The sequence below is a fragment of the Artibeus jamaicensis genome, unplaced genomic scaffold (assembly GCF_021234435.1).
Source record: "Artibeus jamaicensis isolate MK-2021 breed Jamaican fruit bat unplaced genomic scaffold, CSHL_Jam_final contig_233, whole genome shotgun sequence".
NCBI classification, from domain to species: domain Eukaryota; kingdom Metazoa; phylum Chordata; class Mammalia; order Chiroptera; family Phyllostomidae; genus Artibeus; species Artibeus jamaicensis.
The window spans coordinates 14,995,773-15,014,379 of NW_026521486.1; the positions used below are offsets into that span (position 1 = coordinate 14,995,773).

The 18,607-nt window shown below is 35.6% G+C and overlaps 1 protein-coding gene across 3 annotated transcripts in view; it reads left to right on the top strand.

The window, feature by feature from the left end:
• The window catches only part of NUP37 (nucleoporin 37), a 41,683-nt gene that overhangs the window by 4,457 nt on the left and 18,619 nt on the right, over positions 1–18,607 (top strand). For all 3 annotated transcript variants that reach the window (XM_037160663.2, XM_037160664.2, XM_037160665.2), the window contains exons 3-5: positions 5,559–5,683; positions 10,414–10,486; positions 12,968–13,062. In XM_037160663.2, the coding sequence (XP_037016558.2) occupies positions 5,559–5,683; positions 10,414–10,486; positions 12,968–13,062 (293 nt within the window). The remainder of the gene's footprint in view (positions 1–5,558; positions 5,684–10,413; positions 10,487–12,967; positions 13,063–18,607) is intronic.

Genomic DNA, 18,607 nt, shown 5'->3' on the forward strand with positions numbered 1-18,607 from the left:
GAAATGTGGTGTGAATTTTGCACTTTATAAAGTGTACATGTCTCAGCTTGAACTAGCCATATATCAAGTACTTAAAAGCCCCATGTGGCTAGTAGCTACCATATTGGACGGCACAGCTTTGTATTCTTTATTAATTGACAGTGACGTTTAATGTTTACTTCAGTTCTCAGCGGTGTATTCTGATTCAAAGGAGATAATGTACTTGAAGACATTTCAGAGTGGTAGTAAAATGTTCAAAACTGTCACATAAAAGGGGGATTAGACTCAGAATGGTAAATGGATTTTGTGTTGTCAATTCTGTTTGAATGAAGTTGTTGCTTACAGTCCTTTAAGACTGATGCCAAAGCTCCTTTGAGTCTGCCCCTGAAGGGGAATTAGCTATGGCCAGGCATTTGCATTGCTGAATTAGACTTACAGTTTGTTTCCAAAGAGCAGAATTTGCAGTCATGAGTAGAATTTACATGAAAAAGGATTTTGGTGTCATATTAAAGAGAACTCTTCTACTAATTAGATCTACCTCAAATTTAATAAGCTCCCCCAAATAGTAGCTAGTTCCTTCTCACTGAAACTGTTCAGAGAAGGGACGTGCACGCTCTCTTTCCAGATGTACTAGAGATTCAAGCATTCAAGGAAAGAAGGGGACTAGGTAATATTCTCAGTCTCCTCCAACTAAAATTCTGTATTTGGCCTTAATGGGTGTGGTGGAAAGGCCTGCCCATTTCAAATCCCTAGAATAGCCCTTTCATCAACCTGGCTTTGCCCCGACCTCAAATATGCTGGAGCCTTGTATAATCATTTGTATTATATCAAGTTTTCCAAAGTATCTTAATTTCCTGCCTATACAATACTGCCTGCACTGAAAATAGCATTTGTCTGTGCCTATACCACACACACACCCTGGCCTTTTAGTTGGCTCAGCGGCAGACAGTGCTGCCAGGAAAAAAGGTTTCACTGGCCCTACATAAAGCTCAGGCTATACCGTTGCAGGGATCTCTTAACCCCCACGACCACCCAATAACTCCATATATACTTTGGATAACAAATTTCGGGACCTAATCCTCAACACTATTACCATAGCAAAATACTCTGTGTTTTGATGGTAAAAAACTTCATTTTTAGAAGATTAATTTGTCAATTGTAGAAAAACAGATACAACCCAAACTATGAAGTCAGCTGTGATTAGGCCTCTAACCTTTTTTAAAGATCACTTAGTGGTTGCTGCCTTGGCGTACCTGGCTGTTAGACACACAAATTATGATGTGATAAAATTTGACAGTGTTTTTCTTTCCTCGATAAATACATTTTTATCCTTTTTTAATTTATGGAAAAACTTTTTACTGTTAACTCTAAGTGCACCTGCAATTTAAATTTATTTTCAAGGGGTATCTGAATTATGTAGAGAAAGATATTTGTGTAATGACTTTGTTAAGATCACAAAGGCTGTCCTGGAAAAATCAACACATCCACTTAGGATCTGATTAAAATGCATGTTATAAAACTTAGCCTTTAGATTCAAGATAAATGGAATTCTTAGAACAAGCCTGTAGATAACATCATTTCGTATAGACACATGTATTCCATTAAATACAAGTGTCACCTGCTCTAGATTTTTCCCTGGTATTTATAATCCTATAAACTTTTATAAAAGGTAACTGTAATCATTTAATACAGAAGATTCCTTGGGCAATTTTGTCATGAAAAATTTGCTTTAGTCTCTAGACCCATTTAGGGTATTGATTTAAATAACAAAACCATGGTTTATCTTAATTATCACAATATTTTAAGTTTATAAAATGTATTTTAAAATACATGTTATCAATGCAAGGTATAAAGAATAATAATAAAATAGGTCCCGGTAGAACTGTGCGCCTGAAACCTGTATAATTTTGTTAACCAGTGTTGCCACAATAAATTCAACTTAAAAAATTAAAAGGAAATAAATCAGTTATTTGAAATAATGAAAGTATTTTTAAATTTTTCAAGATTTAAAAAAAATGAAGAAGAAAGAGAACATTAGCAACTCTGTTGAAGCCCCTTGGGTATCCTTTCCTTACTGCCATTCCTTCTCACTCCCCAGAAGTAGCCATGTCTGAATGTTTGATGGTTCCATCTGTCGTTATAGAATTACCTTATATGTAGTTGTTGCAAATCAATGTATGGATTTTTATTTTTTTTAACTTTATAGCAATGATATTAATAATGTATTATGTTCTCCAGTTCGTTACTATCGACCTTATACACGCTGGATTCCTCCATGTCCAGTTTCATTTATTTTTCACCGTTGTATGGTGTTTTATAATATGAATATACTACAATTATCTGTACCTCTATTGGATATTTGGGTTACTTTTGGTTTTTTACTATTGAAAACATCGCAGTATGCAGAGCTTTTGTCTTCTTTTTTTGTTATCCCCTCCTTTTATTTTTTCTCCTGATAGTTTGGAAGATTTGCATGCTATTTTTCTTCTTTCTGATGGTTACCAAAGACACTTTAACGCACATACTTAATTAAACAAAGTCAAGGTGAATATCATGAAGAAAATAAGGACTTTTGATGCACGAACAGTTATCACTCCCTCCAGACTTACATTATTGTCATATTTTAGTTCTCTATCATTTTAACCCACAAATTTGATGTTTTATGTGGCTAACATTGGTTTAATTTACCCACCCGTTTGCCTTTAGGGTTTTTTTTACTCACTGTTCCTTACATTTGAGGCCCTCCTTCTGGGGTCATTTTTCCTCACTCAGAAGTACATTCTGGCCTGGCTGGTGTGGCTCAGTGGATTGAGCACAGACTGAAAGATCACCAGTTCAATTCCCAGTCAGGGCACATGCCTGGTTTGCAGGCCCAGTCCCCAGTTGGGGCCCCAGAGGCAGCCAGTTGATGTTTCTCTCAAACATCCATGTTTTTGTTCCTCTCTTTCTCCCTTCCTTCCTCTCTCTAAAAATAAGTAAATAACATCTTAAAAAAAAAAAAAGCACACCCTTTACTGTGGAAAAGTGTTGACTAATAAACTTCTTTCGTAAAGGGCCAGATAGTAAATAATTTAGGCTCCGCCAGTGACATAAGGTATCTCCTGCAAATTAATTTTTTACAACCCACTAAAAATAATTCTTATCTCATTGGCCATGCAAAATTAGGCCATAGACCAGGTTTGGCCCGTGACCCATGGTTTGTCAGGCTGCTTAAGGAAACTAGTGATAATTGATGGTAATTCTTGGTTTTGTTTTTCCGAAAACATCTTTAATATGGTTTCATTCTTGAAAAAAAAAACTTTTGCTGTGTCTACGATTTTCAAGTTTTTTCTCTCATCGTTTTGAAGATACTATTCCACCTTCCTGCATTTGTTGCTTCTGCTGAGAAGTTGGTGATTATCGTGATTATTATTTTGTTATAGGAAACCTGTCTTTTCTTTCTGGCTTATTTTGCTGAGATACCACCTTCTCTCCTCCCCTCTCCCCTGTCTCCTTTTCCCACCTTCCCTTTCCTCCCTTTCTCCCTCTCCCTTAGTCTTCTTCCATTCCCCGCCCCCTTTTCTCGCTTCCCCTACTTCTCCCCTCCCCTCACCCCCGCCATCCCCTCTTTTGTATGTCACGAGAGTTCCTGTGTGTTTTAAAGTCTCACTATGTTGTATCTAACTGCAATTTTTTTTTATTTAAGCTGCCTGGGATTTATTGTTCTTCCTAAATATGCATAAAGGTGCCTGTCATCAACATCCTTTCAAATATTTCCTCTTCCCCCATTTCCTCTGTTTGCTCCCACAACCCAAATGAGATATATGGAGGAACTTTCCACTGAATCCCTCCTAATAACATCTTTTTGTCAGCTGTTTGCAACATTCAAGTAATTTTTTTCAAATCTGTCTTCTAGCTACTCTAAGCATTGATTTTTTTTCCCTATTATAAAAGTTTTGCTTAGTTCTTTTTAAAATCCACCTGGTTGTGTTTGATCATCTCATGATAACTCATACTTTTGATTACCTCTTCTGTTTCCTTAAATATATCTTTTTATCTACTTTAATCTAATGTCTTTGCAGGTTTGATTCTCCGCTTTGTGTTTGTGTAGGAGCGCATGCATTGATTGACCCATATCTATGGGAACTTTTTGAGACTTGGGTAGAGTTAGTTCACCCAAACAAAATATGCCTTTGTCAAGTGCGTAGGACTACTGCCCGACGTGTGGCCATGTAGAATTCGGTTGTCATTTTCTGGAGCACATAGTTAATAGGAATTCAAGCCCCAAAGGGCCATCCAGTGGTTGATATTTCTCACAAGTAACTTTTTCTGTCATTTGGGTTTCTATCCTTCTTCCCCTCATGGGAAGATGAGGATAATCTGACATCTTTTTGGTAATACTGAGACAGGTAAATAAACTCATTTTGTTAAACATCTTACCCAGAATCAAATGTCCAATAGACTAAATTAATGCATTGTTATTTGCATGTTCACTATTCATAAACTAATAGTATAATGAGCAATTTGTAACATCTTACACATGTATTGCCATATATAATACTATGTGAAAATCATCGATACTTGTTATAATGACTTTTCATCATAAGGTTTCAAAGTATCTGGTACATAATCAAAACTTTATGTGCTAATACATGTATGTTAATTCATTTACTTAGGATATTCTGATTTGTAGAGCATTCCATTTTCATGGTTTGCTGTGAAGTGTGTTTATTATTAGGTGTAACATGTCTCCTAAGTAAGGTAAAGTATAACATGTTTACTGTTTGTGTTTAGTTGCCTTCAAGAGTTATTTTGTGAAGCTTAGGCAGTTTTGGGCATTTTTGGTTTTGTTCAATGAACCAGTAAAATCTCATCCAGTCTGTTCTTGAACTTCTCAGAAGAATATACAGTAGGTCCTTGAGTAATGTCTTTTTAGTTCAATGTCATTTTATTACAGCATTAATGAGAAAAAAAATTGATTCTGTGTGTGGTCTGCACATTCTCCCCAAGTCTGTGTGTGTTTCTTCGGGATACTCCAGTTTCCTCCCACATCCCAAAGCTGTGCATGAGAGGTGAACTGGCGTGTCCCCAGTGTCCCAGTCGGAGTGAGTGCGGTGTGTGTTGAGTGTGCCCTGTGACAGGAGGGTGTCCTGTCCAGGGTGGGCTTCTGCCATGCACCCTGTGTTGCTTGGAGAGGCTTTAGCCATACACAACCCAGAACTGGAATAAGCAAATTGGAAAATTCTCATCTTACTTTTTTTATTAATCTTCCTTACATGTAGGTGTAGCTCACATTTCAGTGTTTAATATTACAAGTTTTTTGGTCTTTATTTAAAAGTTTGGTAATGTTTATGTGACCAGAAATATGCCATAGGAACTCAATTCTGGTTTATATCAATTAGCCTCTGATAAAATCATTTCCGTTATTTTGCTTAAAGTTGCCGTTTTCAAAGAGTTAACAAATTTTCAAGAACCTCTCAAAGACATTAAGTGAGGATTGAACTGTCCATGGCCTCCTGGTAAATTCTTTATTATCATGCTATAGAGCATTATATCGTTTGTTCCCTTAACTTACTATAACATTTGCTGTGTATTCTTAGGAGGAAGAAGCGGACATTGAAGGGCTTCAGTATAAAACACTGCAAACAATCCACCATGGAGTCAGGGTCGATGGCATAGCTTGGAGCCCAGAGACTAGACTTGATTCGTTGCCTCCAGTAATCAGGTAAGTTTAAAATTATTAAGTGGAGTGTTTATTAACGCCATTTGTGTTAAGTGGTCTGAAGCCTTTGATCATTAAGGGCTTTTTTCCTCTATTTCCATTTTCTCTAAATCTAGATTTTAGATATTTTAACGTTTGCTGTATTATTTCATAATTTAGGCTTCTTTTCTGAATTTGTGGCTGAAATATGCAGTCATGGCAACAGTGCCTTGAGCACATGTCTGGGCCTAACAACGAAGCTCTCAACCTGGGATTCATTGGGATATTTGGTCTGCACTGACTTGACCACTTACTGAAAGTATAACTGTTAAAAGAACTAATTTTGATGGAGTCATCCATCAACCAACCCTTCTGCCCTACGCATAGGCCAACATTACATTTTTCTGTTTAACAGTACATAAAACTAATCTGATCTTTGGACTTCAGTTTTTGTAGAAGTATTTGAAAAGAACTATTGCTTTTTGAGAAAAAGCACAACACTGCCTGCTATGACCTTCACAAAGAACATACCATGTCAGATTATTTAAGGTTTGTTACAAAACACTAACATTGCTTGTTCAGTTCCCAGTTGAGGCACATGCCTAGGATGCGGGTTTGGGCGTGTATGAGAGGCATCAAATCGATGTCGCTCACCTGTATGTTTCTCTGCTTCTTTCTCCCTCCTCTTTCACTCTCCCTAAAATCAATAAGCATGTCTTCAGATGAGGATTTAAAAAAAGAAAAAGAAAAAAACACTAACTTTGTTTCCACAAATACCGTATCTATAAAAGATATGTTTTCTTTTAATAAACAGTATTAGGCAACCCAGAAGTTAGCTGTTACTGAGCTGTCCTAATTTTTTTTAAATTAAGGGACAATTTGCATACAGTGAAATTCTCGACTCTTAAGGGTGCAGTTTCATCCTTGTTAACAAATGCATACCCCACTCACTGGTAATACTTAGCATTTCTGCCATCCCAAAAGAGTCTTGTGCTCCTTTCCAGTCAATTTCTGCACCCCATCCCCTGCCAAGGCAACCATTGATCCAATTTCTATTATCAGAAATTAATTTTGTCTATTCTAGAACTTTATATAAATTGAATCATACAGAATACATTTTTGTGTATCTGACTTAAAGTTTCTGAGATTCATCCATGGTGTGTATACCAGTGATTCATTTCTTTTTATTTTTGAGGCGTATTCCATTACATTGTATACATATCCTGCAATTTACATCCATTCTCCTACAGATGGTTGTTGGGCAATTTGCAGGGGGTTTTTTTTAGCTATTAGGACTAACGCTGCTTTGAGCATCTCTGTATACAGCTTTTAGTGGATATATGCTTTCATTTCTCTTAGGAATATAATTACTGAATCAGAGGGTATATGTGTATTTAACATTTTAAGGAAGTCCCAGTTTCCAAAATGGTTCTACCATTTTATATTCCCACCAAAAGCTTAATGTTCAACTTGCTCTACCTATGCTCCAGCATTTATTGTTGGCAGTCCTTAATTTTAGCCATACTGGTTGGTACCACAATGACCTTTCCTGGCAACCAGTGATGGTGAGCACTTTTTTATGTGCATTCTATTTCCTACCTAAGAAATCTTCACCTACAACAGGATTGGGAAGGTTCCATGATTTGTTCTAGAAGCTTTTACAGATGTTAGCTAACAGGATTTTGAATCATCTGTACAATAGCTCTTATCAACATACATATGTTATCGTTAATAGCCAGTGTGCCGTTCATTTCCTTTTATATTAAAAGGAAGTGTTCAAAGTCTTTAGAGCCGGAGAAGGGTCAGTCAGCAGTTTGCATTCCTAGCAAATTTTGAAAGCTATAGAAACTGTCCTCTTCCCAGGTTTTGCTTGGCACCTGTTTTCCTATCCTCTTTCTAATGGATTTGCTGTAGAGTTTCATGTTTTTTGTAGTTGTAGCTTTTTGATTAGCTGTCTCATATCCTTTTTGGAACTGTACCAATATAAATTATAAATTCAAAACACTAACCAGCCATTAATTTTAAAAACAGAATTTTTAGAGCAAGCTGACAGCACAGTTTTGTTGTTTTCAAATAAATTATACATTTTATTATTAAAAAATCACACTATATCAAGTTTAGGATATACAGAAATTTTTAAATGCCATCTACACACCTAATACCTTTATATTATTTCCATAATTTTATGTAATTTTGATTAAACTATATTTAAGTTTTTATACTTCTTATTTTACTTTACATTTTTTAGTAGTATTTCATGGTAAATAGTATTTTTTCATGACTGAATAGTGGTCTGTCAATATGATTTAGGTATTTTGTATCTCTTTTACTATCATTAACTTTTATGTTATAGTTAGAAACTCTTCCTGATACTGAATCTTTTATATTTTATCTTTAGAATTTAGTTACCTTAAGTTCTGTTCTCTCCTCTCTCCCCTTTTTCTGTTCCCACTTGATGTAGAGTAAACCATTCACCTTACTTCTGTTCTCTGAGGTTTTGTGGTTTAATTAAAGAACAACTTAAGTGCTCTTAACATGCTTAAACTAAAGTAGCAAAGATTTAGAGAAGAGGGGAACAATACAAGTTTGGCCATAAAGTTTAATGATTTGTTTTTTATAATCCTAATGAAATTCTTCCATTAATTATTTTTAAGTAAAAAATTTTGACTCATCACTCCTTTGTTTTCATGCTTTTATGAAGTTGGCCTCCTTTTCTAGTAATACTTTCTTTACAAACTTTTGTTTGAGATTTTCTTTTGAAAATCTTCTAAAATAGCCTTTATCTATTTAAAAATTTTTTATTATATTTTTCCATTACCATTTAGACCCCTTATATCCTCTTCCCCCTGCCCCCCCAATCACCACACTGCTGCCCATGCCCATGAGTCCTTTTTCCTTTTTGCTCAGTCCCTCCACCCCCCAACCTCCCCCCACCTCAGCTGTCATTCTGCTCTCCCTCTCTGAGTCTGTTCCCATTTTCCTTGTTAGTTCAGTTTGTTCATTAGATTCAACACATGAGTGAAATCATATGGTATTGGTCTTTCTCTGACTGGCGTATTTCACTTATAATGTTCTCCAGGTCCATCCATACCGTCACAAAGAGTAAAATTTTCTTTTTAACAGCCAAGTAGTATTCCATCATGTAAACGCCCCTTAGTTGTTTTATCCACTCATCTACTGATGGACACTTGGGCTGCTTCCATATCTTGGTGATTGTAAATAACGCTGCAATGAACATAGGGGTTCTTATGTTCTTTCAAATGAGTGTTTTGGATTCCTTTGGATATATTGCCAGGAGTGGGATTGCTGGGTCAAAAGGCAGATCCATTTTTAATTTTTTGAGCTATCTCCATACTGCTCCATGGAGAGGCTGCACCCAACTGCATGTCCACCAGTAGTACAGAAGAGTTCCTCTTTTTCCACATCATCACCAGCACCTCTATCATAGAGAGGAGGTTCTTGAACAGATTTTTCAGTGATTTCTTTGAGACATAACTATGAAGAAATCTGCATAATGTTGTAGCAGATTTGGTCTAGAGTTTCCTCTAAGTGGGGAAATAATAAATGCCCAAAGTAATCATGGGACAGATTCAAAGGAGGACAATTAAAAGAATAAATTTTGTTTTTGAGTTTTTCTTACCTTATGTGTATACATACAAAATACAGCACACATGCCAAAAAGAGATTATATACAGGGGGGACAAAAGTAGGGTTACAGTTGTTTGTATGGCAAATACTACAGCAATTAATAAATAATAATGCAAGAATAAACTGTTTCACATGCTCACAACTTTAAATCTACTTTCATCTCGCCCTGTGTATCCGGAGGCCCTCCGTGTGCCTTGCCAGTCGCTGAAGAGAGGTGTCGCCGAGGTCTACCAGCACATCCAGGACTGTTCATTAGGAGCCTTGCTTTTATTTAATTTAAATGTTGGTAAATAAATGTATTCGTTGAGGGGAAAATGGTTACTTTAATGTAGTCAGAACTAACGACATTTAGATCTTTTTGATAATTATTTACCTAAAACAATTAGAAATAAACTTTGTTTTTCAATATATAAATGTAATTTTTATTCCTTCCTCAGCCATAATATGACATGCTGGGAATCTAAACATTTTAGGATTCACGGCAAACTAGTTAAAAGATAGTTATTGCTTGGATTTTTTTTTAAGTGTAGCGTACATTGACAAACTGCTAAAAAATGCCTTCAAGTGTAGGGTCAGTACAAATCATACTCCATCTGATAGCTATAAATACACCTGATTTTGTAGGTAAAAAATATTATCTTCTTTCATCTAATTTATTTAAAGGAGTAGAAAACAAGTAAGAGGCTTATGGGTAATTGCAGATGCCAAAGACTAAGGTCAATGTGTAATGGTATTTTTATATCTAATATTGACCTAACTAAAATAATGATATTTTCTAAGTCACACCTTTTTAAATTTTGAAGTAAAGTTAAAAGTTAAATTCACATGGTAATTTATAATAAAACTTTTACACTTGCTGTTAAAGAGACAAATGCAGAATATAGTAATTTTTTTTAACTTTTAAGTGCCTTCTGCTTTCAGTGGTTGTGATGTAACATTTTTTTACAACAGAGTCACAATGTACCCTCTGCCTGAAAGAAAGTGTAATTATAAGTTATGAAATAGCTTTGGTGGCTGGAGGGGAAGGGGGCTGGAGGGGGGTTTGGAAGGGACAAGGTGGAACTTCCGTTTATAGAGGCTAAAAGTGGGTTTGTTTTTGCTTCCAGATTTTGTACTTCAGCTGCTGATATGAAAATTAGATTGTTTACCTCAGATCTTAAAGATAAAACTGAATATAAGGTATGCCTGATAAGTATAATTTTTAAATTTTTAGCTTATCTTAAAACACTATTTCTTGCATTTAAAAATTGGATTTATCCTAATTTAAGATAACTTTATGCTCATCTTTAAAGTATGTTATTTAGGGTGTCATTAACTCTATTTTAGACTATAGTATCTAAGTTCTTCGTAAGGACTGGAGGTTGTAAATCTGATATCACTCATTACATTAAAACATTAGGTTGGCACAGCAAATGAGGGAGAATTAGGAAGTCGCCGTTGGCACAGTAGGAGTATAATAGATATGAACACACACCGAGGACAAGGCAGTCTCCAGGGACGCAGGTGATCAGCACAACACAGTGCAAGGCAGGAAGACAGATCGGTTAAGAGCGCAGACACAGGACACCTGGGTTCGAACCCAGCTCTACCACTGTAATAATAGTATGACTTCGGTCTCCTTTCCAACCTCTTTGTGCTCATTTCCTTCTCTGTAAAATGGGTAAAATCATAGCATCTGCCTCAAAGAATTATGGGCATTAACTGATCTAATTTGTATGAAACACTTAGAACAGTGCTTTGTACACAATAAGCCCTATGAATGTGTTTTCTATTGGTATAAGAAATAGTTCTGTAAGATAACTTCGAAAGAGAAAAAGACAAATATAGTTGACCTTTGAACAATACAGGTTTGAATTGCATGGGTCCATTTATACATAAATATTTTTCAATAAATACCTGTACTATTTTTTCATCCACAGTTGGGAGTGCAGTGATGTGGAGAGCTAACTGTATGCATTTTGTTATTCGCAGAGGATCCTGGAACCAATACCCAGCAGATACTGAGGGTAGTTAAGTTTGGGGGAGTCAAAAGTTATACACAGATTTTTTGACTGTACAGGGGTCAGCACCCCTGACCTCCACAGTGTTCAAGGGTCAGCTGTACTGTATATGGAATTTTGAAAAGCTACAACTCATAGAAACAGAATAGAGTGGTGGTTATGAGGGGTTAGTGGGTAGGAGAAGCAGGGAGACTGGTCAGAGGATACACACTCCAACTCAAATTGAGTAAGTTCTGGGGACTAGGATGTAGCATGGTGAGTGTAGTTAACAATGCTGCATTATATACTTGGAAGTTGCTAAGAGCGCAGATCTTACACATTCTCACCACAAAACAAAAATGGTAATTAAGTGAGGCGATGGAGGAATTAACTAACCATATAGTGATTACCAGTTTGTAATATATGTGTATCAAATCACCTGTAGTTACGTGTCAATTAAAGCTGGAAAAAATTAAGTAAATAGCTCTCAGTTTGGGTTGAAATTACATCATGTTTTTTGTAAGAACCGTATTGCCTTCTTGACTTCATAGTAAATCAAAAGCATGAATAATGTTGTAAAACAGAGGTAAACTATAAACCTTTTCAATCATTTAGAAAATAGTAAAAAAAAAATGCTCTAAGCTATATACAATGAACTTTACACAGTTGTAAAGCATACTGTATATATTAGTTAATGTAAAGCTGTACCAGTGAGAGCCAAGTACAAATGACATAAAAATTTTGACCCATCAAAAACTAATGGGCTAGTGTTGATAGACATTAAATACTTAATATTAATGTAGTTTACCTTATAGACTGTGGTAGAAGCTTTGAGAGAATGATTCGGAGGAACTGAGTTTGTTAAAGTTACACAGGAATGTTTAAATCAAATTTTTTTCTCATGATATATTTCTAAATAATAGCAGTTCCAAATAGAAGCACTATTAATCTTAAAACTGAGATAAAATTTGAGTCTTTGGAATGAACAGAGGAAGCAAGAACAATATTCATTAAATATTTAAATATCTGATATTTGACAAGCCTCCTGAGGATTTCAATTTTGAGGACTTAAACTATCAAACCTTGCCTGCTCACATAGTCCTCCCTCTTACGCCTTCCCCTTTGTTCTTTCTGTGGCCAGAAGTGTATTTGTGGGTTGTGATTGTGGGCTTACGACACTAGCTGTCTCCAGTACCGGCAGTCACACTGGACAAGTGAGTAAAGACCTTGGAAGGTGAAGTTCATGCTGTGTGTTTATTAGGCAGCAGCGAGTATGCAGAGCAGCAGGTATGAGGTAAATAGTTCAGGGAGACTCCATCTCAGTGCCCCTAGAAAGTTCTAGCTTTAGTTTTTATTTAAGCTTTATGTAATAAGTGAAAAAGGAGGTGATACGAGGACAGGTACATTAAAAAAAAGTGTGTGTGTTTTTGTAAGAAATGCATACTAGAAAAGAAAGATCAAGCTAATAGCAGAGTGTTGAATAATCAGCTTCTTTCCAAGATAAACCTTCCAGAAAAGTGGGTGTATAAATCATGCTTTAAAAATAGCAGATTGCTTAAGAAATATTTATGGAAAAGAAAAGCATGCAGTGAAAGCTTTTAAGGCAGTGAAGTAAAAATATTAGATATGAATATTATATATTTTTTCCCTGTGTTCTTATTCATTTTTCCCCTTATGTCAGGTTTTAGAGGGCCATACAGACTTCATTAATAGTTTGGTGTTTGATCCCAGAGAAGGCCAAGGAATTGCAAGTGTGAGTGATGATCATACCTGCAGGTATGTTGCTTGTGATATAAACACATTTTTAAATTTTCATTTTCTTTTACTAAGAATTACATTTTAAAAGTTAGAGAAAATGCAGCTTCTATAAATATTCCACACACTGATACTTGATACAAATTGTGTGACACAAATATGAGTTTCAAAGTGGGTGAGTTAAGTTCTCTTCCCAGTTTTGGCAATTTCCTTCACCGATTCATGGGTACCTCTCTGTCTCTTATTTTATACTTGCACATTTATGAAATTTAAGTATATATTGGGTCAAATTCTTCAGTATTGGGCAAGATCATTAGGCCACTAAAAGGCAGTTGCCATATTATGAAGTTATTTCACAGATCCTATCTATCTGGTAAGTTAGTGTTTAATAATGAATTGCAAATCTCATTTGCTAAAGTAAAACTCACGGTGAAGTTAGTGTTTTTATAAATTTGAAAGTCTCAATATAAGGTTTTCGGTATATAAAATACATTTTAGTATCACATTCTTCCACCCCATGCCCAATTTGCAACAGATGAGGTAGCTATAACATTTTAATAGTGCCTAAAGCTGGAGAATATCACAAGTGAAAAACAAGATGAAGAGCCAAAGTAGGAGGTGGAAATAAGCTGTGGAGTCAGGAGTGAGATGAGCGAATCAGTCATTACAGAAGTGCCAATTGCTTCATTTGTTTCGACAGCACTGTGAGAAAAAGGAGAAAAGAGACACTGCTATGCTGTTCTGCTCTAATGTTCGATAAGGCTGTACAGAATCATTCGTATTTATAAACTCTGTGCACAAATAAAACTATTGAGTATGTGTCTTTTCACATTGGAAGTAAAGCCACCAGCTACTTTTTAAATTTTAATCTTTGTAATAGCTCACCTTTTTAAAGTTGTAGAGTCATAGACCATTATTCTTTATGTTCTGTCTGTTAGAATTTTCATGTCAGGGACATGAGAGATGTACGTGACATTAAGATTCTAGGGCCCCAAGTATGACAAAACCAAGTTTATATATAGACCCGAAGAGTAAATGGCATGACTTTATAAAAGTTAGGTTAGAGCACTAGGAATAAATAATGGCATTTTAGTTCTCTAAAACATGGACTTTCTTAATCACATGCATTTAGAACAATGAAACCTGAGAAGGGGGAAAATGATGTCTCTGCGAGCCAAAGAACAGCCTCTGAGTAGTGAATGGGAGCCAGAGAGACCTGGAATTACATTTAGCGGTCTGTGATTATTTTTATTTTCTTGTAGTAGACTTTGGGATTTTGTAGACCAGTAAAATTGTCCTAAAAATCTGGGGGACTGACAGAGGGTTTTCAACTTTTTATTTTGTTGAGTAATCAGAATTTTAAAATGTCTACTGCCTTCAATTATTACCATAATTTTATAAAAGAAAGAACATTATTACTTTAAAAAGGACAAAAGGCTTAACTTCAAAATGAAATTAAGCTTAATAAATTTAAGTCTTTGAAAACTCAGTATGTTGCCCCTAATTGCCTTATTTGCTAGAATGTGGATAATAGTGTTACTGCTCAGCAAATAATTGCTTTCCCTCCTCCCCACCGCTACAGTGGCAGAAGGAGACTTCCCCACTCTGTTGGGCTTACCCACGTGCCTTCTTTAGGCCAGTGTAATATTAGCAAGTCGACACACATGGACCCTTTAAATGTTTTACTTGGTCTGTCTTGAACTACTGTCCTCTGTCTTTGCTATCAGTTGAACATGTCCTAAATGGCTCCTGGCCCCAGAATGAGGAACACATGAAGCAGATATGGTCCCTGGCATTATGGAATAAAGCTTCCCACAGAGCCATGAGCAAAAAATTTGTGCTTATTTTTGTAAGCCAATAAGATTTGGGGGTTCATAACATCATTGCAGCAATAGCTAGGTAGCTAAATTTAGAATTCATCAGCTTAGTTTGCCAGTGAGAAGCAAAGGACAGTTCTGATTGGCTATTAAAGTCAAACCTCTTGGGCCAAAAGGTAAGTAAGATAGATAAGATTTTTAAAAGAAATAGAAGATATAAGTAAGTCAGGAAGTCTAAAGAAAGGAAGAGAAGTAAATATACACTCTCACAGTAACAAAGGAGAGAAGGAATTCTGAGGAAGAGACTACAATAGAAAATGTTTCAGTACAGCTATCCTCATTAACTCAAAGTATAGAATTGCCAAGTTACAGGTAAAGACAGCAGCTAAATGACAGCCATGCAATTTGGGCAGAGGAAATAGCCACTTGTATCCCAGGAATCATTCCTATCACTGTGCTGAAGTAATGGCCACTGCAGTCTCAGTCTGCAGTTGTTGGTGGTGAACTCCTTGTCCAAGCATAGTCAAAGCCCGTGTCATCTTGGAAGTAGTTTTACATGCAAGTGATACCTTGCATTAAAAAAGACATGCTCAACAGAATAACTAGTCTGAAGGTCAGTAAGGAAGTAGATGATTCGAACAACCGTGTAAGCCCACTAGACCTAGCAGACATAGAAAACATTCATTCCAGAGTAAACCATATGTTATGCCTCAAAATAAATGTACATAAGTTTTAAAAGGTAGAAGTTACAGAAAACATCTTCTTTCACCACAGTGGAATGAACTGGAAATCAGTAACTAAAGAAAACAGGAAACTATATGAAAATTAAATATCACACTCTTACGCCGTAGCCAGTGATCAAAGAAGAAACCACACGGGAAATTATAAAATACTTTGAGATGATTGAAAATGAGAACACAATATGCAAAATATCAGATGCTACGAATCGGTGCTCAAATCAGTAACGTAGGACTTTACACGTTGAGGAGCCAGGAAAAGAACAAAGGAGGCCCAAAGCTAGCAGAAAAAAAGGAAAAAATAATTATTAGGACGGAGATAACAAAAATAGAGAATAGAAAACGATAAAGAGAATCAATGATGTTAAAAACTGGTTCTTTGAAAAGATATAACAAAATTGACAAATCTTTAGCTTACACAGAGAGAGAACACTCCAATTAGTAAAATCAGAAAAAGTGAGGACATCACTACCAACCTTACAGAAATAAAAAGGCTAGTAAGAGAATGCTGTGAGCAGTTATATGCCAACAAATTAGATAACCTGGATGAAATGGGCAAATTCCCAAAAACACAAAACTGCCAAAACTCAAGAAAAAAATAGAAAATATGAATAGACCTATAACAAAGAGATTCTTCATAACAAAGAGATTCTTGGTAACAAAGCAGCCCCAGGACAAGACGCTTCACTGGTGAATTCTATCAAACATTTAAAGAATCAACACCTATCTTAAAAGCTTCCAGAAAAGAATAGAGGAGGGAATACTTTCTAACTGATGCGTTATGGCTAGCATTACCTTGATACTAAGGACAGACGGAGACATCACAAGAAGAAAATCGCAGACCAATATCCCTTACCCCTTATAGATGCAAAAATCTTCAACAGCATCTAGCTAGAAAACTCTTAGAAGAAAAGATAGGAGAAAATCTTCCTGACCCTGAATTTAGCAATGGCTTCTTAGATATAACACCAAAAGCATATATAATAACAAAAATAAACAAACAAAAAAGATAAATTGAACGTCATCAAAATTTAAAACTTTTGGACATAATCTCTATTAAAGGTCTCATATCCAAAATGTATAAAGAACTCTTATAATTCAACAATAAAATGACAACCCAGTTTGAAAAAATGGGCAAAGGACTTGAATCGACAGTTCTACAAAGGAGGTTTAAAAACAAACAAGCACATGAAAAAATGGTGACTGTCACTAGGGAAATGCAAATCAAAAGCACAATGAAATACTACTTCCCACTCACAAGGATAGTTAAATAAATATATAAATAAATAAATGGGATTTTTTAGAAAGCACAAAATAACAATTGTTGGCCGTAATGTGAAGAAATTGGAACCCTTGCACTTGGCTGGTGGGTTTATAAAATGAAGCATCTGTGGTGAACAATTGGGCGGTTCCTCAAAAAGTTAAGGATGTGACCCTGCAATTCCACTGTTAATTACAGGTATATATCAAAAAAAAAAATGAAAACAGGTATTCAAACAAAAACTTGTGAAGGAATGTTGCGAGCAGTACTGCTCACAACAGCCAAAAGGTAGAAACAACCTAAATGTCCATCAATTAATAAATGGATAAACAAAATCTGGTGTGTTGTTGAAATATTTTTCAGCTAGAAAAAGGATGAAGAGTACAGATATGTATTATAACATGGATAAAATTTAAAAACATGTTAAGTGAAAGAACCTAGACATGAAATGTTCTGTGATTCCACTTATAGTAATAGGAAATCTGCTGAATAAGCAAATCCATAGAGACAAAACAGAGAGTGGTCCTGCCAGGACCGGTGGGCAGGAGAGAATAGGAGGGACTGCTAAGCAGGGTCAGTGTTTCCTCTGGGGACAATAAAAACTTCTGGAACTGCATAGTGGTGATGGTTGTATAGCATTATGGATGGACTAAGTGCCTCTGAATTATACACTTTAAAATGGTTTAAATGGTGAGTAAGATAAATGAGTAAAGTAAGTGAATAAAATGTCTTAATTAGTAAGCTATAATATGTAAAATATTATAGCCTATGCAAGGAATATTACATGATCACATATATGTATATATGAGCAGTCCTGCCATGTAGATTCCTAATATTTTGGACTATACAGAGCAGAAGGAATAGTTCTCTCTCTGAATCAGTACCAATTTTTAAAAAATAATTTTTAAGTACAGTATTTTGATCTATACATGTGTTCTGATAGCTGACTATGGCATTTCCAAGAGAGACACAGTATTATAATCAGCCGGGAGATTTATGGCCTTAGAGACAGCATTTCAAAACAATCTGTCCCCTGAACAAGTTCATAAAGTGTGTGTTTTATTGAAAATTGCCAAATTCTGAGTCACACAGAATGAAAATTGGTCTCATTTGCACTAGTATGTCACTCTATGCATTAAAAAGTTGTCACTTGTTTACCTTTTGTTACAGAGAACAAGTGAATGTATAGAAAATAATGCGTAGACGAGTTCATTCAGTTAAAATGTCGAGTCCAGTTGCTGTGCTAGGTACTCGGTCATCACTAATTTACTGAATCATGGTTTCAGGACCATTTTAGCCCTTCCTAAGACTGTCAAAGGTATTTATTGTCTGTGTATAAATTGCACATATTACTAAGCAAATATTACTAAATATTTTATTGAGTGCTCACCACTTTATATGCTCACCACTCTAAGTGCCTTTATCTATGTAACTTTATTTTTTACAACTGAGATAGGTACTATTTTTATCCTTATTTTACAGAGGAGCATACAAGGTATAGAGAAGCTAAGTTACTTACGGAAAATGACATAGCTGCCAAGTAGAGGAACAAGACTCTCAGGCCGTCTAGCCCGCCTGCACTCTTAAATCACTCACTGCTCTGCCCAGGGGACAGTTTTCAACTTTACCTTGAGAAGATGGTATTTCTACATAAGAATGCTTTAGATCTTTCTTTTCTGCATTCTGTAATATAGCTATTAAAACTATGAACCAGGGTGCTACTTATCATATGAAATGTAATTATAGAAGAT